Source organism: Dichomitus squalens, assembly GCF_000275845.1.
Source record: "Dichomitus squalens LYAD-421 SS1 unplaced genomic scaffold DICSQscaffold_2, whole genome shotgun sequence".
In the NCBI taxonomy this organism is placed as follows: domain Eukaryota; kingdom Fungi; phylum Basidiomycota; class Agaricomycetes; order Polyporales; family Polyporaceae; genus Dichomitus; species Dichomitus squalens.
In genome coordinates, this window is record NW_006766884.1 from 697,598 (window position 1) to 713,560 (window position 15,963).

Here is a 15,963-nt window from a genome sequence, read left to right on the forward strand (position 1 = left end):
AACCTGCAAGGAGCCGAGGAACCGGAGACAAGGAGAATGTGCTGCCATTGGCATCGGAGGTGCGCTTCCCGGCCCAGCTGGGCATCGCGAAGAAATATCGTAGCCACCGCGTCCTTCCAAACGACATTCTTGAGGAGCTCGATCGGGAAGGCATCACTCCGGACAACTAATGATCCCTACTCCATTATCTTTATTCGTGTTTATAACTATACTATGTGTGCTCCGCTATTGCTACATATTCCCCTCTACTTGTATACCTGTCCAGTCATGCCATTGACCACTCTCTCCTCTGCGCGACACTCCCACCTACTTATCGGCTTTAATCAACAAGTTAATATGTTTGGCGCCCTGCTTCACGTGCTTCGTAACGCCGTGACATAGCAGTAGATTGTGCACCGGGCCAATCTTAGACGCTCTTAGGAAGACAAACACACGCAAACATCGCTGTATCAGGTTGGGTCACAGCCTTCGGTATCGTTGACCTTTCCCACCTCCTCCGCGACGTTGTCTCGCACGCGTTGCGTCGCCGAAGCTCATGTCATCGTTGTCCCCTACTGTTCTCGTGTGCTATCAACCACCTCAAGCTCTTCAAGCTCAAGCGGCCTCAAATTAAGCCAGAACATCGACTCCTGTCCAGCTGCAGCGTGACAAGACTTCGTCGTGACCCAACCTCATGAACTCTAGTCCCCAAGCGTTGGCCAATGTCAAGCCTGAGTTCCTCAAAGTGACGTCAACGTAGAGCAGTGTGAACTAGAAGACACAAGCGCTGTGCAAGAGCGGCAAGATTGTGGGCAGGAAGATCGAAGAGCTCAATCTCGTCGGAGGCAATCCTGTGTGAGCAGACGTCATCACCGTGTGTCTTCTGAGTGTGTATATTCCATAGCCCAACAATACGAAGACTGGCGGAATGCAAACAAGCGCTGCGAAGTTACGCCCCGTCGAAGCACGCAATACAATCCCAAGAAGTAGTCGTATTGTATCAAAGCATGCACGACAACAGCGACAACGACAAGATCTACGACTGAGCAAGCAAGACGACGTATAGATACATTTGGATCAATTAACTGGTTGTATATAAGGAATTATATGGCTGACGGTGACAAGATGTGAGCAGAGTGCACAAGACATGGAGAACGTAGCGGACGAGCAAGATTCAGTGGTCAGCACCAAGTTTCGCCGCAGAACGCCGGCTTTTGCCCAAACGAGCCGCTGTAACTGCGAGAGCAAGATCCTGCAATCATCAAAAGAGGGGCGTCATGAGTGGACAGCGAAGGCAAGACTTTAAGCGCGACGCACGATGATCAGGGACGTCAAGCTACGACGTTTCTTAACGTGCGGCTCTTCGACTCGATTCATGACGACGTCTAAATAGAGCGCTGCGCCTTCACTTTCGTTCTCTTGTTTCTCTTGCTCCTCTTGCTCAGGCTATGACAGTCGGCATGTGAACGCGACGAGAAAACGAGCAAGCGAAATACGTACAACACGGCTCTCTTCGCAAGCACTCGCAACTGGCTCCGCGACCGACCGATAGTCCACTTTGCGCTTCGGCACACAGCAACCTGAATACCAGCTCTCACGACGCGTCTTCACGGAAGCACTCACCATCAGCGGGTCCACGGTTCTTCGGCGTGCTTGTGGGTAGGGGTGGAAGCGAAAGAACACGGATTCACGGTAGCTGGGGAGTCGGAGGGTATCTTTCTGGAGCTCTTGGGACATGAGGGTGAAGGAGGGGAAGCAATGGTCGAGTCTTCGCTGCATTGCCAGCGCCAGGCGCGAATTAGTTAATTTAGGTGATAGAGCGAGGCGGGAAGTAGAGAACGAACGAGGTTGTGGGGGAAGAAGGGGGCCGGGGAGGGGGAAAGTGGGGAAGCGAGAAGAGGGGCTCCGGGGAACGGGCACACATTATAAGGCCAAATCGTGGGCAAGGCGGCGACTTGCGTAAGAGGAAAGCGCATCAGCCACGGAAAGCAGACTGCTCGCCTGTTTCCGAGGCAGGCAGACATTAGGGCGCTGTCTGAGACGAGCTCCCCGAACGCCCTTCTACCCGGACCCACTCAATTGGTTCTTGGTGTCCCCCGTCCGTCTCCCGCCGCCTTCGCATTGACCGACGTGACAGGAATGTCTCTGTCGGACTTGACCAAGGCAAGCGCAAGGCTCCTGTAATGTACGCTCAAGCTGCCGCGCCAGGCCATCGGAAGAGGTCTTCGCGGCTCTACGACAGCCAACTGCGGCGCGACGACCTGCAATGGCGATCTTCAGCATCTCGACGCCTCTGCCGATTGCCGACCGTCAGGCTGCTCGCACAACACTGACAGGGAGTGGATTACCCTACGACTTTCAAGCAGCGAGTCTCTCTCATCTGTGTCCGATAGAAGCGTCCTAACGAGTATCACGGACGAGGCGGGGTATATGATCATGCAGGGCGGACTCGAAGGTGAGTAACCCCGTTAGTAGGATTCAGATCGCGCCCTTCGGGAATAACCAGTCCATACACCGGTCATCCCCTTCAAAAAATGTATAATCCACCTTCCCCCGTCCCCTGCATTCAACGCCCTTGGACTTCAACGGCTACGAGTGGGAGCGTGACCTGATGTCACATCGTGTCACACCCAAGTGCCGTCTTCGAAGCGAATAAGGTAAGTTCTCTAGTTCGTCAGAAAGAGGTGTACTGGGTATTCTGATGCATAAGTCATCTGTGAACAGCGGAGGGAGGGTGAGGAGGATCGATGCCTAAACAGGTTATGCGATCCCCTGCACAATCCGTCCGACTTGTTCAGTCTGGCTATCTAGTCCCCAAGAGGACCAGCGAACCACATCGAACGAATGTAATGAAAACCATTGCACCATCCCAAATACTCGTGCCATGAGCAGAGGAGATCACTCACCAAATTCTCCTTCTCGAGGCGAGAAGAGTCGACGGCAGACGGGCCTCCAGGAAGACCGCCTGCGCCATGGGGCTAGCTGTCACCTAACACACCCCGTGCAGCGTTTGTCCGACTGGGACGGACACAGAGGCAAGGCTCTGTGCCTCGAGCCGACCAATTCGCCCCGAGCCCCACACGGCAGATGAGGCGGTCGCGACTGACGAGTCGAGGAGCACACCGAGAGCACATACTCTCAGGAGGTTGTAACTCGTTCAATGTCTCCCCGCGTCGCCTTTCGGGGACTATTGCCACACTGGAAGTCCGGGTGGGAGAGAGTAGCCCGAGGAGGCCAATCCAACGAAGACTTCCCAGCCAACCGCAACTTGACGCACCTTGCGACTGACGGTCGGCGCGAAGACAAAGTGTGCGAGGGTCGGGTACAAAGTACACCGTTGGAAATGGCCATGGATCTCCTGCAGGAGTGAGCGAGGACGACGGCCAGGAAAGTGACCGGACGCGTCCAAAGGCAAGCAGGAGAATTAGCGTGTAAAGCAAGTCCCATCAGAAAGCCGAAGGTTCTGCGCAGAGCTCGCAGACCAGCCGCGGAATCAAGCAAACGGCTCAGACACATGCAGAAGGGAGTAGCGCAGACTGTCGAGGTAAGTACGTCGGGGGGCGCGGTCGTCAGGGGCGTTCAGCCGGCCAAGATATTAGTCCATCAGAAAGGCGAGCTTCGTAAGTGAGTGGTCCTCCGCCGCCGCCGCATTGTCGAGAATGCTGACGGGTCGTAGTAGTAGAGGGTGTCGGCCACCAGCAGACGACGCGATCGCCAGAGACATCACCCCCAAACTGCGGGCACGGCGGAGCAGTAGGCGCACGATATCGAATGCTGATCGAATGCCCAAGCGCGGCAACTCCGATCGCGCGAGGCTCCGCGAACATCGTCCTGCCCGCCACGCGCGCCGTGGGTTCGAGCCACGACGAAGACAGTCCGCGCTGCCTTGCCTTCGCCCTCGTGCACGGAGGATCGCCTCTGACATTCCCGCCAAGATAACCTACATGCATGGCACATTGCAGCCTTCGCGACTCGCGATCTAGACCGAAGACTCCTATTCCCGACTGTCCGTTTGTTTCAGGTGTACCCATCTTGGGACTCAAGCTCTTGTGCCACAGCGTCGGGGTACATGCACAGATAGCTATCCATATCCTCCCTCAATCGTACTGCAGCTGCCAAATGATGCCCATCTTGCCCCTGGCATGAAGATTGGCAAGTGTATTCGACGATCGCGCAACGTGATCTCAACGTTCGTCCGGCTCTCCGACATGTGGATGGCAAGCCTCGGTACTATTCTCAAAACAACCACATCTTGCGCCTGACGGCCGCATTACGTGTTCAAAGGAAACTCAATGAACCCAGAAGGAACTCCAGCACACCCGAAGACTACCGCACAGGTGACCTTGGGCGACAACCAAAAGAGAACATCCTGCTCAGAACGGCGTGTTTCACGGTGCTTCCTTTTGAGTGAGATGAAAGCTTGTATATACGGATACTATAACAAATATACTACTCGCATGATACATACGATCCACGTTGCTCTATGCGCCGCAAAGCTCGTCCACTACCATCCCGGCACGGACGCCGAGGATACTGAGCAAAGATTCGCTCAGACCGTGCGTGGACTGCGTGCAGCCCTGCAAGTAGATTCGCGGCCCATCGGGATTCTTGTCCGAGAGCAGACGGTACGTCCGCGAGATACGGACTTTCGAAGGACGCGTCTCCCCGCCGAGCTTGCTATGCTCCGACTGAGGGGTGTCAGGAGTCGGGGGCGTGGAGGAGCCGTCGCTGGCAGAAGACACCGCCATGCGGGACGTGATTTCGGGAAGATCGGTGAAGAGAGGCGGGAAGGACTGAGGGAGCGTCTCCGCCTCCGTGACGAGCTGCACCGCGGACGACTTGATACCGAAGCCCTCGGCGAGATTCGACGACGCGAGGAGCCGCATCCACGCGTCCCGGTCGTACCCCGTCCCGCAGAACACGGCGTCGTACGTCTTATGCGTGACGGCGCGGTTGAGCACGCCGTGCATGGTCAGGCGGACCGCTTCCCCGTGTCCGGGAGCGTCACGAGAGGGAGGGACGGTGTCTGCGGAGAAGATGGAGGTGTAAGGGTGGAGCGTGATGCGCGTCCGGTTCGTCTCCTCGTCCTGACCGGTCCGCGCTTTGATGCCATCGAGCACCCGTTGGTGGTACAAGACTTCGTACAACTGCTCAGCGGCGGGGTGAGTCTCTGACACATCGCGAACGAATGAACGACTTACGGCGTCGATGGTTCGGATGTTGACGACGCTATAGTTCGTGGCACTGTACTCATGCAGTAACTGCTGGCGATCTCTCTGGGTAGGGAGGCCAAACATTAGGTCGGTAGCTACTCGGTAAATCAGAGTTCAATCCGTCTAGGAGCCAAATATAGCACTCACATGACGGATCAAATATCTCGTTGGAGAAAGGGCTATCATCGCTGGGCTTCAGCGAGCCCTTCCGAAAGATCATGTCCAGCTCATGCTTCCTTCCGCCCGAAATAGGCACCGCGTTGAGACGACTGTGTAGATCGAGAATAATCTCAGTTGACGACTGACCGGCACCGATTACAGCGATGCGCAGTGGCTCAGAAGTGCGGGGTAGGGTGGAGAAGAAACCGTCTGCAGAGGAAATGTATGAAGATGTGTGAACAATCCGAGGATGCGGCCACAGGACGGACAAGGCTGGCGGGAGCTTCGGCGATCCACCTGGAGAGAGAATAATACTTCCTAAGGTGGGCTAGTTAGATAGCGGCCTTGATGCGGAGTATGCTCTATCGATAGGAAAGACGTACTGGCCCGTCTGGTAAGTTCCCCCCCTGTTTCCACGTTGCAACTGCGGACTTCTACCGTGCCGTCCGAGCAGCGAGCGATGCCGACAACTTCTTCACCATACCGCACTTGGATGCCGCGAGTCTGGACATACTCGGCCGCCCAAGTCAGGTAGTCGGCGAATTCCTTGCGAGTCGGTGTGAAGCTACCCCGGTTGATGAAGCTGAGTAGCCTATCCTGGGAATGAAGGTAGGCGAGAAATGTTATGGGCGACTGGGGTGAGCGGAGCGTCGCAAGATCCTTGAGGAAACTTAATTTGGTAGCGGGAGATTAGCCACCGACTTCCGACTCGCGCAATCGCAATCTACAGACCTGATCTGCATCCGGGAGTTAGGGAGCAGCATACCGGGATGCCATCGGAATTCTCGCTGCTTCTCAATAAATAGAACCTGCTGAAGAGGCGCATGGCTCTAGTCACAAGGACATCGAACAGTGAACGATAGCGTCCCGATACGTTGTGAGCAGGCGCTGAGGAGGCAAAGCGTCTGGAGGCGGCTCACCGTTGCAAAACCAGGATCTGCCCACTTTTCGACGATAGCACCAGCTATGGCGAGGTTAGCGGGACCGAATCCCAGGCCGATCACGTCGTACGTGGTGGCGGAGGCTGTTGAAGAGGACATCATAGAAGACCGGATCCAAGATGCGAATATAGTTGGTGGGGATGGGGAAGGCAGTTTAGTCGGTGGGTTCATCGCGTGCATTGCCGTCGAACCTTTTAAAGAGAGGCCGGAAAAGGAGAGAGGCACGCGTGCGTTCTTCCCGCGGCTGACACAACCATGTTGCTTTCCTGCCCGCTGGCGTGACGATTGCAGGTAGCCCGGTAGTGGAGTCCGACCGAGCACGTCCTAGAAGTTCGGTTGGTTAAACCGATAAATCGTGGGAGGACGAGATGATCTGTAGGACGCGGCATGCCTAGAGAGAGTCTCTACGGCGACTGAGGGCTGTCTGGGCAAGAAGGGTCTTCTGTGGTCGGGGTAGTGGAAGGCCTGAGGGGACCCAAAAGATCGGGAGGGGACCGCAAGTCCCGCTTGGCGTATCAGATAAGATCACCTACCCACGGCCAAGCTTATCGCCGGCGCCTTCCAGTAGTCAACACAATCTGATTAGATATGAGCAGCTCTTGGCTCTCTCTCGTTTCGTCGTCATCCCCCTCGTCGACCTGCATGGGCTCCTCGACGTCTCGGTACCGCTGGGCTCGGGTATACACTTCGTCAGACTTTCTGTGCCTTTTAGAATAATATAGGCTCGGCACTTCCGCTCACCATTCCCAATGTGCCATATGGCGAGGCGCAGCGTGCAGGTTTGGTCAAGGCTGGCATACATCGCTTAAGCGGTCAAGTTCTTCCGTCGAACCATCCGCCATCTGGAGCTCTATTATTTGAACTCTCGTAAGCTTTCTTCTACTGCTCCGTCGGTGTCCGTCGCGTGAAGAGTTCGCCCGCCCTGCGAGGAGAGTGCTATTAACGGGCTACGCCTTGTCACACGTCTTCCCGGACCGATTGCTGAACCGTCCCGCTCTCCAACTCAGCACTGCCCTCGATGGCGGCCACGTCTCCCCACCCCCCTGGATCCCCACATACCGTGGACGATTCAGGTGTCCTCGTCGACTGCGAGCCAATCCTCTCAGGCTACAGGCACCACGACTTCCCTGATCTCTCCTCACGGCGCTTCGCACCTGATGCGCTTCAGTCAATCTCGCAACCTTTGGACCTGACCGTTGTGCACCACAAAGCCTTTTCCTTTGCCGCGGTTGTCGCAGCTACCGCACGCGTCCTTGGAGCCTACTGTGGTTGTCAAGACGTTCTCCTCGGTATTTTGGCTACTCCGGGAGACAAGATCCTTCCCGTGAGAGTGACATGGGACGAGTCGCAGACATGGGAGGACGTCACTGCTGCAATCAGCGAGGCTATCGCAGATCCCTGTAGGCCCCAGCTACATCCTGATCTTCTTCGAGGTGCGCTCGATTTGAGTGCGAAGCAATCCCCCGCTTTAGCTCTTGTCAGTGCCGGCGTTCTCCCACCACCCAGCCTCGGTAGTTCCTTTCCCATTACACTCGTCGTCGGCCAAGAGAGTTCTGATTTGTCGGTCACCGCCTCGGAACGTATCGTCCATCGCTCGCAATGCACTCTCATTCTGTCGCAGGTCATCGCGCTGGCCACACATGCCGTCTCAAATCCGCAATCCTCTGTGGCTGCCCTCCCCCAATTGCCCTCTGCTTTACTGTCGTCGAATGACAGACAATCATTCGAAGAGCGGCTTTCCACATATCACTTGGTGCCGCCGACGAGGTTCGCGATGGACCATGTCACGCTACGAGCAGCCGAACGGCCAGATGGCATCGCCGTGCGTTGGTTCGCCGACCTCTCAACGGACGTTCCTCTCTCTACGTTCGTCCCGGAGACTATCACGAATCTTGAACTCGAGGAGAAAGCGAACCAGTTGGGTCGCTGGCTGCTCAAAATTGGGCTTCAGAAAGGGCGCTCCGTCGCTATCTGCATGAAGCGGGATATTATGTTCCACATCGCGTTCATAGGCGTTCTTCGGGCTGGCGGGTGCTACGTTCCCGTATGTGCACGTTATCTGTCAAGATGGTGGCAACTGTCGCTGACGTTTCACACTCTTCCTCGATTCGCCAGATCGACGCCGAGCTTCCCGCGGAGAGGCAGCAATTCATCGCTAAAGACTCCGAGGCACAATTTATTCTCTCGACTTCGGATATGCCCTGCTTCTCTCTTCTTGGAAATATCGCGATCGACGTCAAAGATTCTGCTGTGCAGGAAGCAATCGAGCAGCAAAGTGCGGAAGCGCTTTTGGTGCCCGAGCTAGACGACTTGTCGTACATTCTGTATACATCTGGTAAGGCTTCCAATTGTTATGCGACGTTCTGTGCATTGACATGCTGCTAGGGACGACGGGGACACCCAAGGGTTGTATCCTTACTCACCGTGGCCTTAGTGAGGCTATTTGGGCCTTGAGTCAGTTTTGCGCCTCGGCGGAGCTCTCTCTTACTGGGCGAGTCAATTACCTGTCCATTGCATGTAAGTGAGCTATCACGTACACAAATTTGGGCTGTGCGCTGACGTCCCACCACAGCCGTTGCGTTCGACGTGCATATCGCCGAGATCATGGTGGCTCTTGCGGTCGGCATCCCTATCCTATCTGCGCCACGTTCTCTTCTCCTAGAGGATCTCCCGTACTACGTCACTCATTTGCGCGTTTCACACATGGGCATTGTTCCAAGTCTCATCGAGGCGACAATGGGAGCGGTGCAAGAAACCGAGGACTCCGGGATCAGTACATCACTGCGCTATATTGCTAGTGGAGGTGAGAAGATGAGCGATGCGGTACGTGCGCCAAATTTGACATATACATGGACCATCTAACATCGGGACAGATTCTTGACAAGTGGGCATCCCATCCTACAGTCCGCTTGGCCAATTTCTACGGGTTAGTCGCGTTTGTATCATCTTCTCCATGCACGTACTGAGCTCGCTTGGTGTAGACCGAGCGAAGTGACCATTGGTTGCGCTGCACGCATGATGGACAAGGACACACCCAGGGGGAACATTGGACTCCCGTTCGCTAACGTTGCCGCCTTCGTTGTCGACGAGAACATGAACATTGTGCTTCGCGGCGGAATTGGCGAGCTTGTCGTCGAAGGTCCCCTCGTGGGGTGTGGATACGTCGGTCGTCCGGACCTCACGCAGAAGGCCTTCCTGAAGTTCCCGGATGACGGTACTGACCGTTGGGCTTACCGGACCGGGGATCTCGTGCGTATGATGGCGGATGGAACCTTGGAAATCATCGGTCGCATTGACACCCAGATCAAGCTCCGCGGCGTGCGTATCGAGTCGGAAGGTATCTCGTCGATAATTCGCAGCGCCGCTGCTCCCAGCCGTACTCTCGACGTCATGACCATCCTCGCAAAGCATCCTGCTATCGGTGTCGACCAGCTGGCCTCATTCATTGCCTGGGATACTTCGGTCCCTGTTGGCATCCGCAAGGGAGGGAAGCCTTCTCTCACGTCCTCACCACCAGGTTTACTGCAGTCGCTCCGAGGCGCTTGCGAGCGTGAGCTCGCGAGCTATATGCGACCCAGCCACATCATACCTCTGACCTTCATACCTCTGAGCTCGAATGGAAAGGCCGATGCAAAGGTTCTTACGGCCCTCTTCTTGAGCCTGGACTTGGACGCTCTGACTGGCCTCATGGATGAGGAATCGTCTTCTCCAACGTCCGAAGATGGCCACAACAAGCTCACCGAGATGGAACAGAGGGTCGCCGAGATCCTAGGATCTCACGTCAAGGTCCCCCTTGACCGCGTCGGTCCACGCACGAACCTATTTGAGCTCGGCCTGGATTCCCTAGCTGTCACACGATTTGCTGCTGATCTCCGGAGGGCGTTCAATGTCATTGTCTCCCCAGCGCGGGTCATGCAGTCTCCCGCCGTCAGTAGCATAGCTACTCTCATAGACAGCGACAAGTCGGGATCTTGCCCGAACAATGCGACGTCGTATATCTCCCAGTTCGTTGCTTCGATCAAGGAGGAAGTGGTCGCAGCGTATGCGCCAGATGCGATAGCTTCCATCTTGCCGCCATTCCCTGTGCAAGAAGGCATCCTCTATCGATCCGCGAACGCGCCCACGATGTACGTTCAGCATGTCCTGATGCGGCTAACGCCAGACGCATCTGTGTCATGTCTGCGGCGTGCCTGGGGCAACCTCATAACACGACACGAGATGCTACGGTATGTCACGCTCACCATCTCGTCCCATCTGACTTACTCAACACCTTCCATGGACCGACAGTACCGTGTTCCACTTCGGGACGGATCTGGTACAAGTCGTCCTTCGAGCCGAGACCTGTCCTCCACGAATAGTGGGGAAAGATGTGCCCGACTTCAACGATGCCAGCTTCCAAGGATACTTCTACGAACACGAAGCCTCCATAGTCGCTCGTGATCTGAACACTAGCATCTCCATTGTTCCTCCCGTTCGGTTAACCTTGTTCACGAACTCCGCATCATGTACAGTATACGCTGCCCTATCCATCCACCACGCCTTGTACGATGGGATATCTCTGCCTGTTCTCCTGCAGGATCTGGAGCGCGAATACATTCATCAACCTCAGCTGCCCTCCGCGAGTCTCCAGCAAGCGCTCGAGCACATCACACTCACCGACCAGGAAGGAGCACGAACGTTCTGGACGTCGTACCTCAAAGACTATCCATGGGAGAGATTGTTAAACAAGACGGCCTCCTCTGCTGTGGCCTCCGTTGTGTCGGTGCCATTCGTATCCTCGCTGTCAGAGCTCCAGATGAAGGCTGCCCGACAGCAGGTCACGCTCCAGGCTCTTCTCATGGGCGCATATGGTTCACTCCTTGCGCAGCATCTCTATGACCATGACGATGTGGTGTTTGGAGTACGTATATTTGGTCAGATATGATGCAGATCCCGAGTGTTGACCTTGTCCCTTTCTATTCTCAGGTCATCCGTACTGGAAGAACGCTCCCAATAGACAACATAGAGACCACCATCTGTCCGATGATTACCGTCGTTCCGGCGCGTGTGCGGCTTGCCGCTTCATCCGAGGCGTTACAAAATATCCAGCGCGACATTGCTCGTGTCAACGAGTACGAACACGTCCCTCTCAGTCGCATCCAGAAATGGACGACGGGCGGCGATCGGTCTCTGTTCGACACGCTGTTTTCCGTTTCATTCACGGCGAAGGGAGCCAGCAAGCTGTGGAGCGTCCTGGAAAGTCGGAATCCAGAACCCGACGTAAGCGCAACTCATATATTTCACCGCCATCAGCTAACTCCTAGTATCCGCAGTACATACTAGCAGTAGAGATCGTCCTAGATCCCGAACAAGACACAGCGGTCGTCCACGCGGCTTACACGTCATCAGACATCTCGTCCGCATTGGTTGTTGACATATTGCGCCATCTGGAGGACACAGCGGTGCGCATAGCGGAAACCAGCGAGTGGAGCCTATGCTCGTCTCGCACGAGCCTTGCGTCCCCCATGCGACAAGGAACATCGGACGCTCCTCGTGAGGATCCTGTCGACCCGACGGACATCGACCAGCACTTGGTATCGAAGATCTGTGATATTGCGTCGCAATTTCTCCGTGTGGACATCGGCTTCGTGAAGGCGACAACGTCACTCTTGTCTCTCGGGCTAGATTCCATCAAGTCCGTAGGCCTTAGCCGCAAACTGTCGGCGGAAGGTATGGAACTTTCGTCCGCTGATATCATGAGGTTGTCTACTCCTCTGCGTCTTGCGGCGCTTATTCAACGGACAACGTCCTCCGACCTGCCGACAGACCGCGTCTCCGACGCATGGTTTGTGGCTGAATGCGACAGATTAGCCGAGGCACTGAATTCGGAGAGAATCAAGCTTTCTGCGGACGACAATGTCCAGGTCTACCCTATCAGCATACTACAAGCGGGAATGTTGTCTCAGGTACGTTTGATTTACCTCGCATAAGCCCAGCTACTCATCGTGGGCACAGACAATCAGCTCTTGCGGACGCCTATATGTACATCTCTTTCCCTTTAGCCTGTCTATGGATGTCGACATCGTACGGCTGCGAGATGCGTGGAAGAAGGCGATTGCCACATTCGATATATTGCGAACATCTTTCCATTTTCTTCCAAGTGCGGGAGTGTGGTCGCAGGTTGTACACTCAAGCGCACCCTTCCCGTGGTTGGAGTCGCAATACGACCCTGAGGCGAATCTCACCCAGTCCCTCAATCCCTTCCTGAAGTTCACAGACGAGCGCGACTTCTTCCGTCAACCACCCATTATGCTGCACCTGCTCAAGGGTACTTCTCCCGACTATGGCCACCGACTAGTCCTTGTTCTGCACCACGCCTTGTACGACGGACTTGCCATCGCACGGTTGTTTGACGCCGTCAAGGAGGTGTACTGTGGTTTGCAGCTGCCTGCAGCCATACAGTACCACCAAATGCTTCCTCGCCTGCTGTGGCAGGAGAAGAATGGCGCGTCTTTCTGGGTCAAGCATCTTCGAGACCTTCGTGTCGCACGCATCACTCGCAAGCCATCTTGTACAGCGGACACCTCTGTCCATCAAGTCTCCCTGCCAGTGCGTGTTGCACGGGCAGAGATACACCAAGCTTGCCGCCACGCAGAAATTACACCTCAATGCATCGGACAGGCTGCATTCGCTAAGTTGCTATCTGCGCTGACTCACTGTCGAGATGTCATCTTCGGCCGCGTCGTGTCTGGTCGCGACTCTCCCGGAGCCGAAGAGGTGATCGGCCCAATGCTGGTGTGTTCCCAACTGTTGTATGCGTTTTAGATGAAATTGCCCAACCGGCATCTGGCAGAACACGGTGCCGTGTCGGGTTCTCCTCCAGGATAGTGTCACAAACAGGACCCTCCTGAAGCGGATTCACGACGCCAACGTTGCTTCTATGCCTTGGCAGCACGCGTCATTACGCGCTATGCAGAAGGAGCTTCGAGTGTCCAGCCTTTGGGATGGTCTGTTTGTGTTCCAACCTAGCCAGGAGTCCCTTGAGCCCGTGGAGAACTCGCCATGGACTTTCGATGCTGGCGATGTCGAAGACATCTTCGTCCAGGTGAGTACGAAGAGGTGGCCTTTGACAGGTCATAACAGGCTGATGCAAATGCAGTATCCCCTCAACGTCGAGCTTCACGAGACAGACGCTGGCTTCGTGGTAAAGGCTGCGTGCACCTCCGATATCGTTGATGCGCCCGGATTGCGAACACTCGTAGAGCGATATGCGGCGTTCCTCTGCGACATCATTCGATGTCCAGATGAGCCGTGGTCTATAGGCATCCCTGAGACTGCTTCGGAAGTCCCGGCTACCAAGACTATCATAGTATCCAAGGATGCTCGAAAAGAACCTCAAGTATGGAATAGCCGCTTCGATCCCTTCCGAGAGTTGTTGTCTACGACGACAAAGGCCCCTTCCTCCAAGATCTTCGCCAGTACCAGTCTCACTGCCCTTGGCATCGACTCCATCACTGCCGTCCAGATAGTTGCCAAAGCCAGACGACTTGGTTTCCGTCTGACCGCCGCGGAGATCGTTCGGAGCAGGACAGTAGGCGATCTCTTACTGAAGATTGAGAAGGCAGGGGACCCGCCCCCAAATGGCGTTGTCGAGGAAGCGTCTGTGGACGTATCGCGTGCACGTTGGTCGACAATACTACCTCCTTACGTTCTCGACCTCGTGGAGAGGGTCACAATCGCCTCTCCTGGTATGGAGTGGATGATCGGCATGTGGCAACGGAGCAAAGGGTCTCGTTTCCAGCACGTCTTCGCCTATCGCGTCGCTTTCGACGTTGAGCCCAGGATGCTACAAGATGCATGGAACAGGCTCTTATGCAGGCATGCTATCCTACGTTCAACCTTCGCCTACGACAAGGACGTCGGCGCACCTCGGGTCGTCGTTTTCAAAGCCGAAGCGCTCCACTCATCGTGGTTCGAAGACTTACTACCTGCCTCAGCCGACTCGTTGGTCACAGTGCAAGAGCGGATGAAGGCACTTGTATCGAATCCCCCTTCCGTCGATCGTCCTATCACTCGCGCAGTGTTTATGCAATCCCCTGAGGAGCGCTATCTTCTGATCCATCTCCACCACTTCCAGTACGATGCCTGGAGCCTGCCCTTACTCATCGAAGACCTCCTACGCCTCTACGCGAGCGAGCACCCGACGAGTTCGAACGACCTAGACAGCTTTCTTCAAACTGTCATTCCTCAGCCGCAGGCGACCCAAGAGCGACGGACATACTGGGAGGCCGCGTTATCCCACACAAATATTCCGGGTCTATTCCCTTCGTTATGCAATCAATCCAACTCGCGCGTGCGGTCGGTCTACACAGATTACGCTGCGATCTCGGGGGCCGCGGAGCTCGACAAACGTGCACGCAACGCCGCAATCTCCCTCCAGAGCATATTCCTTGCAAGTTGGGCGCAGGTCCACGGAAGGCATACTGCGTCCGACAGCGTGGCCTTCTCCCTGTGGCATTCTGGGAGAACCGCAGACGTCAAGAACATCGAGCGCCTCGCAGCACCCTGTATCAACGTCCTCCCTTTCACAGTGTACAGGACGCGGGATGACGATACAGTGCTCATCGCAAGACGGATTCAGGATGGTTTACAGGCACGTTCGACTGCCATCGAACAAAGCCGACTCGTTGATGTCCACGAGTGGGGCGCCGTCGGCCTCAAACCACTTACCAATGTATTCGTAAATATCATCAAGGTCGCTCCTGACGTGGAGAGAACAAATCAAGCACCCTTAGAACCTATACAGGTTCGTTCCGGGATCTCTCCCTCCTTGTGCTCAACTGACGGTGCTATAGATGCCTTACTACATACCCGAGGTGTCCAACGAGTTGGTAGGGAGCACCATGCGTGTGACCGAGTTGATTCAGGTTCGTACATCCCTCGAGTGCCGCTACTTGACACTGGGTCTGATGTGCAATAGGATGATATCATGATTGACATTATCGTGGACGAAGCTGCGGATAAGATTGTCATGTCGATCGAATTTGCGGGGACTGTCCTAGACACGTCCAGCGCGAGATCGTTGCTGGAGGGATGGGCGACGGGAGTTAGAACCGCACTGGAGATTGAACAATAGAATGCAAATGGTAGCAGAAATAGCCTTACATTGTTGTACTTGTCACCGTTACTCTCGACCCATCCTAGCCACCTCTAAACATTCCTTCTCCAGACCTTTGAGCCAAATCACTTCGACACCAGCATCTTGTAACTTCTGTGCTCCTTCGCAATTTACGAAGTCATCCGGCTCTCCAACGCCTATGAAACAGCGTTTAATCCCGGCGGCAATGAGTGCATCGGCGCACGGGGCCAGTCCGGAGGTGCGTATGGAGCATGGTTCCATCGTTGTATAGACGTCGGCATGGCACAAAATAGCGTCAATGCTGATAGGAGAAGATGCTCCGGGAAACATCTCAAGCAGTTGGTTCTCGCTGAGCTGTCGTGCCTTTGCGAGTGCATTCGCCTCGGCGTGGGTGTTGCCTGGAAGCTCTCGAGAGTAGCCACGAGCGAGGGTGACTGGTTTATCCGATTCAGGTGGGTAAGTGGCAGTCAGTACACAGCCCACACAGAAAGCGGTTGGCGTAGCAGTGCACTTTCGAGCTTCTTCAAGAGCAAGCCTAAGCCACTCCATGCTA

The 15,963-nt window shown here is 55.4% G+C and overlaps 3 protein-coding genes across 3 annotated transcripts; 1 reads left to right on the top strand and 2 right to left on the bottom strand.

Moving 5' to 3' along the window:
* Positions 1-1,035: 1,035 nt before the first annotated feature.
* Positions 1,036-1,824, bottom strand: DICSQDRAFT_151915 (uncharacterized protein). The gene is made up of 4 exons (XM_007361069.1): positions 1,603-1,824; positions 1,480-1,542; positions 1,297-1,425; positions 1,036-1,231 (listed from the first exon to the last, which is right to left on the bottom strand). The coding sequence occupies exons 1-4, from the start codon at positions 1,756-1,758 to the stop codon at positions 1,154-1,156; spliced, it is 426 nt and encodes a 141-aa protein (XP_007361131.1). The 5' UTR covers positions 1,759-1,824; the 3' UTR covers positions 1,036-1,153.
* Positions 1,825-4,366: 2,542 nt separating this feature from the next.
* On the bottom strand, positions 4,367-6,739 carry DICSQDRAFT_132066 (uncharacterized protein). Its single transcript, XM_007361070.1, has 6 exons — positions 6,272-6,739; positions 6,084-6,181; positions 5,735-6,021; positions 5,340-5,669; positions 5,181-5,287; positions 4,367-5,126 (listed from the first exon to the last, which is right to left on the bottom strand). Exons 1-6 carry the CDS (start codon positions 6,392-6,394, stop codon positions 4,461-4,463), a joined length of 1,611 nt encoding a protein of 536 aa, XP_007361132.1. The 5' UTR covers positions 6,395-6,739; the 3' UTR covers positions 4,367-4,460.
* Positions 6,740-7,138: 399 nt separating this feature from the next.
* Positions 7,139-15,517, top strand: DICSQDRAFT_132068 (peptide synthetase). The gene is made up of 14 exons (XM_007361071.1): positions 7,139-8,336; positions 8,408-8,627; positions 8,678-8,809; positions 8,865-9,115; positions 9,166-9,218; positions 9,274-10,518; positions 10,580-11,192; positions 11,258-11,551; positions 11,605-12,237; positions 12,287-13,066; positions 13,125-13,376; positions 13,431-15,077; positions 15,127-15,198; positions 15,252-15,517. Exons 1-14 carry the CDS (start codon positions 7,311-7,313, stop codon positions 15,405-15,407), a joined length of 7,374 nt encoding a protein of 2,457 aa, XP_007361133.1. The 5' UTR covers positions 7,139-7,310; the 3' UTR covers positions 15,408-15,517.
* The last annotated feature ends 446 nt before the right edge of the window (positions 15,518-15,963 follow it).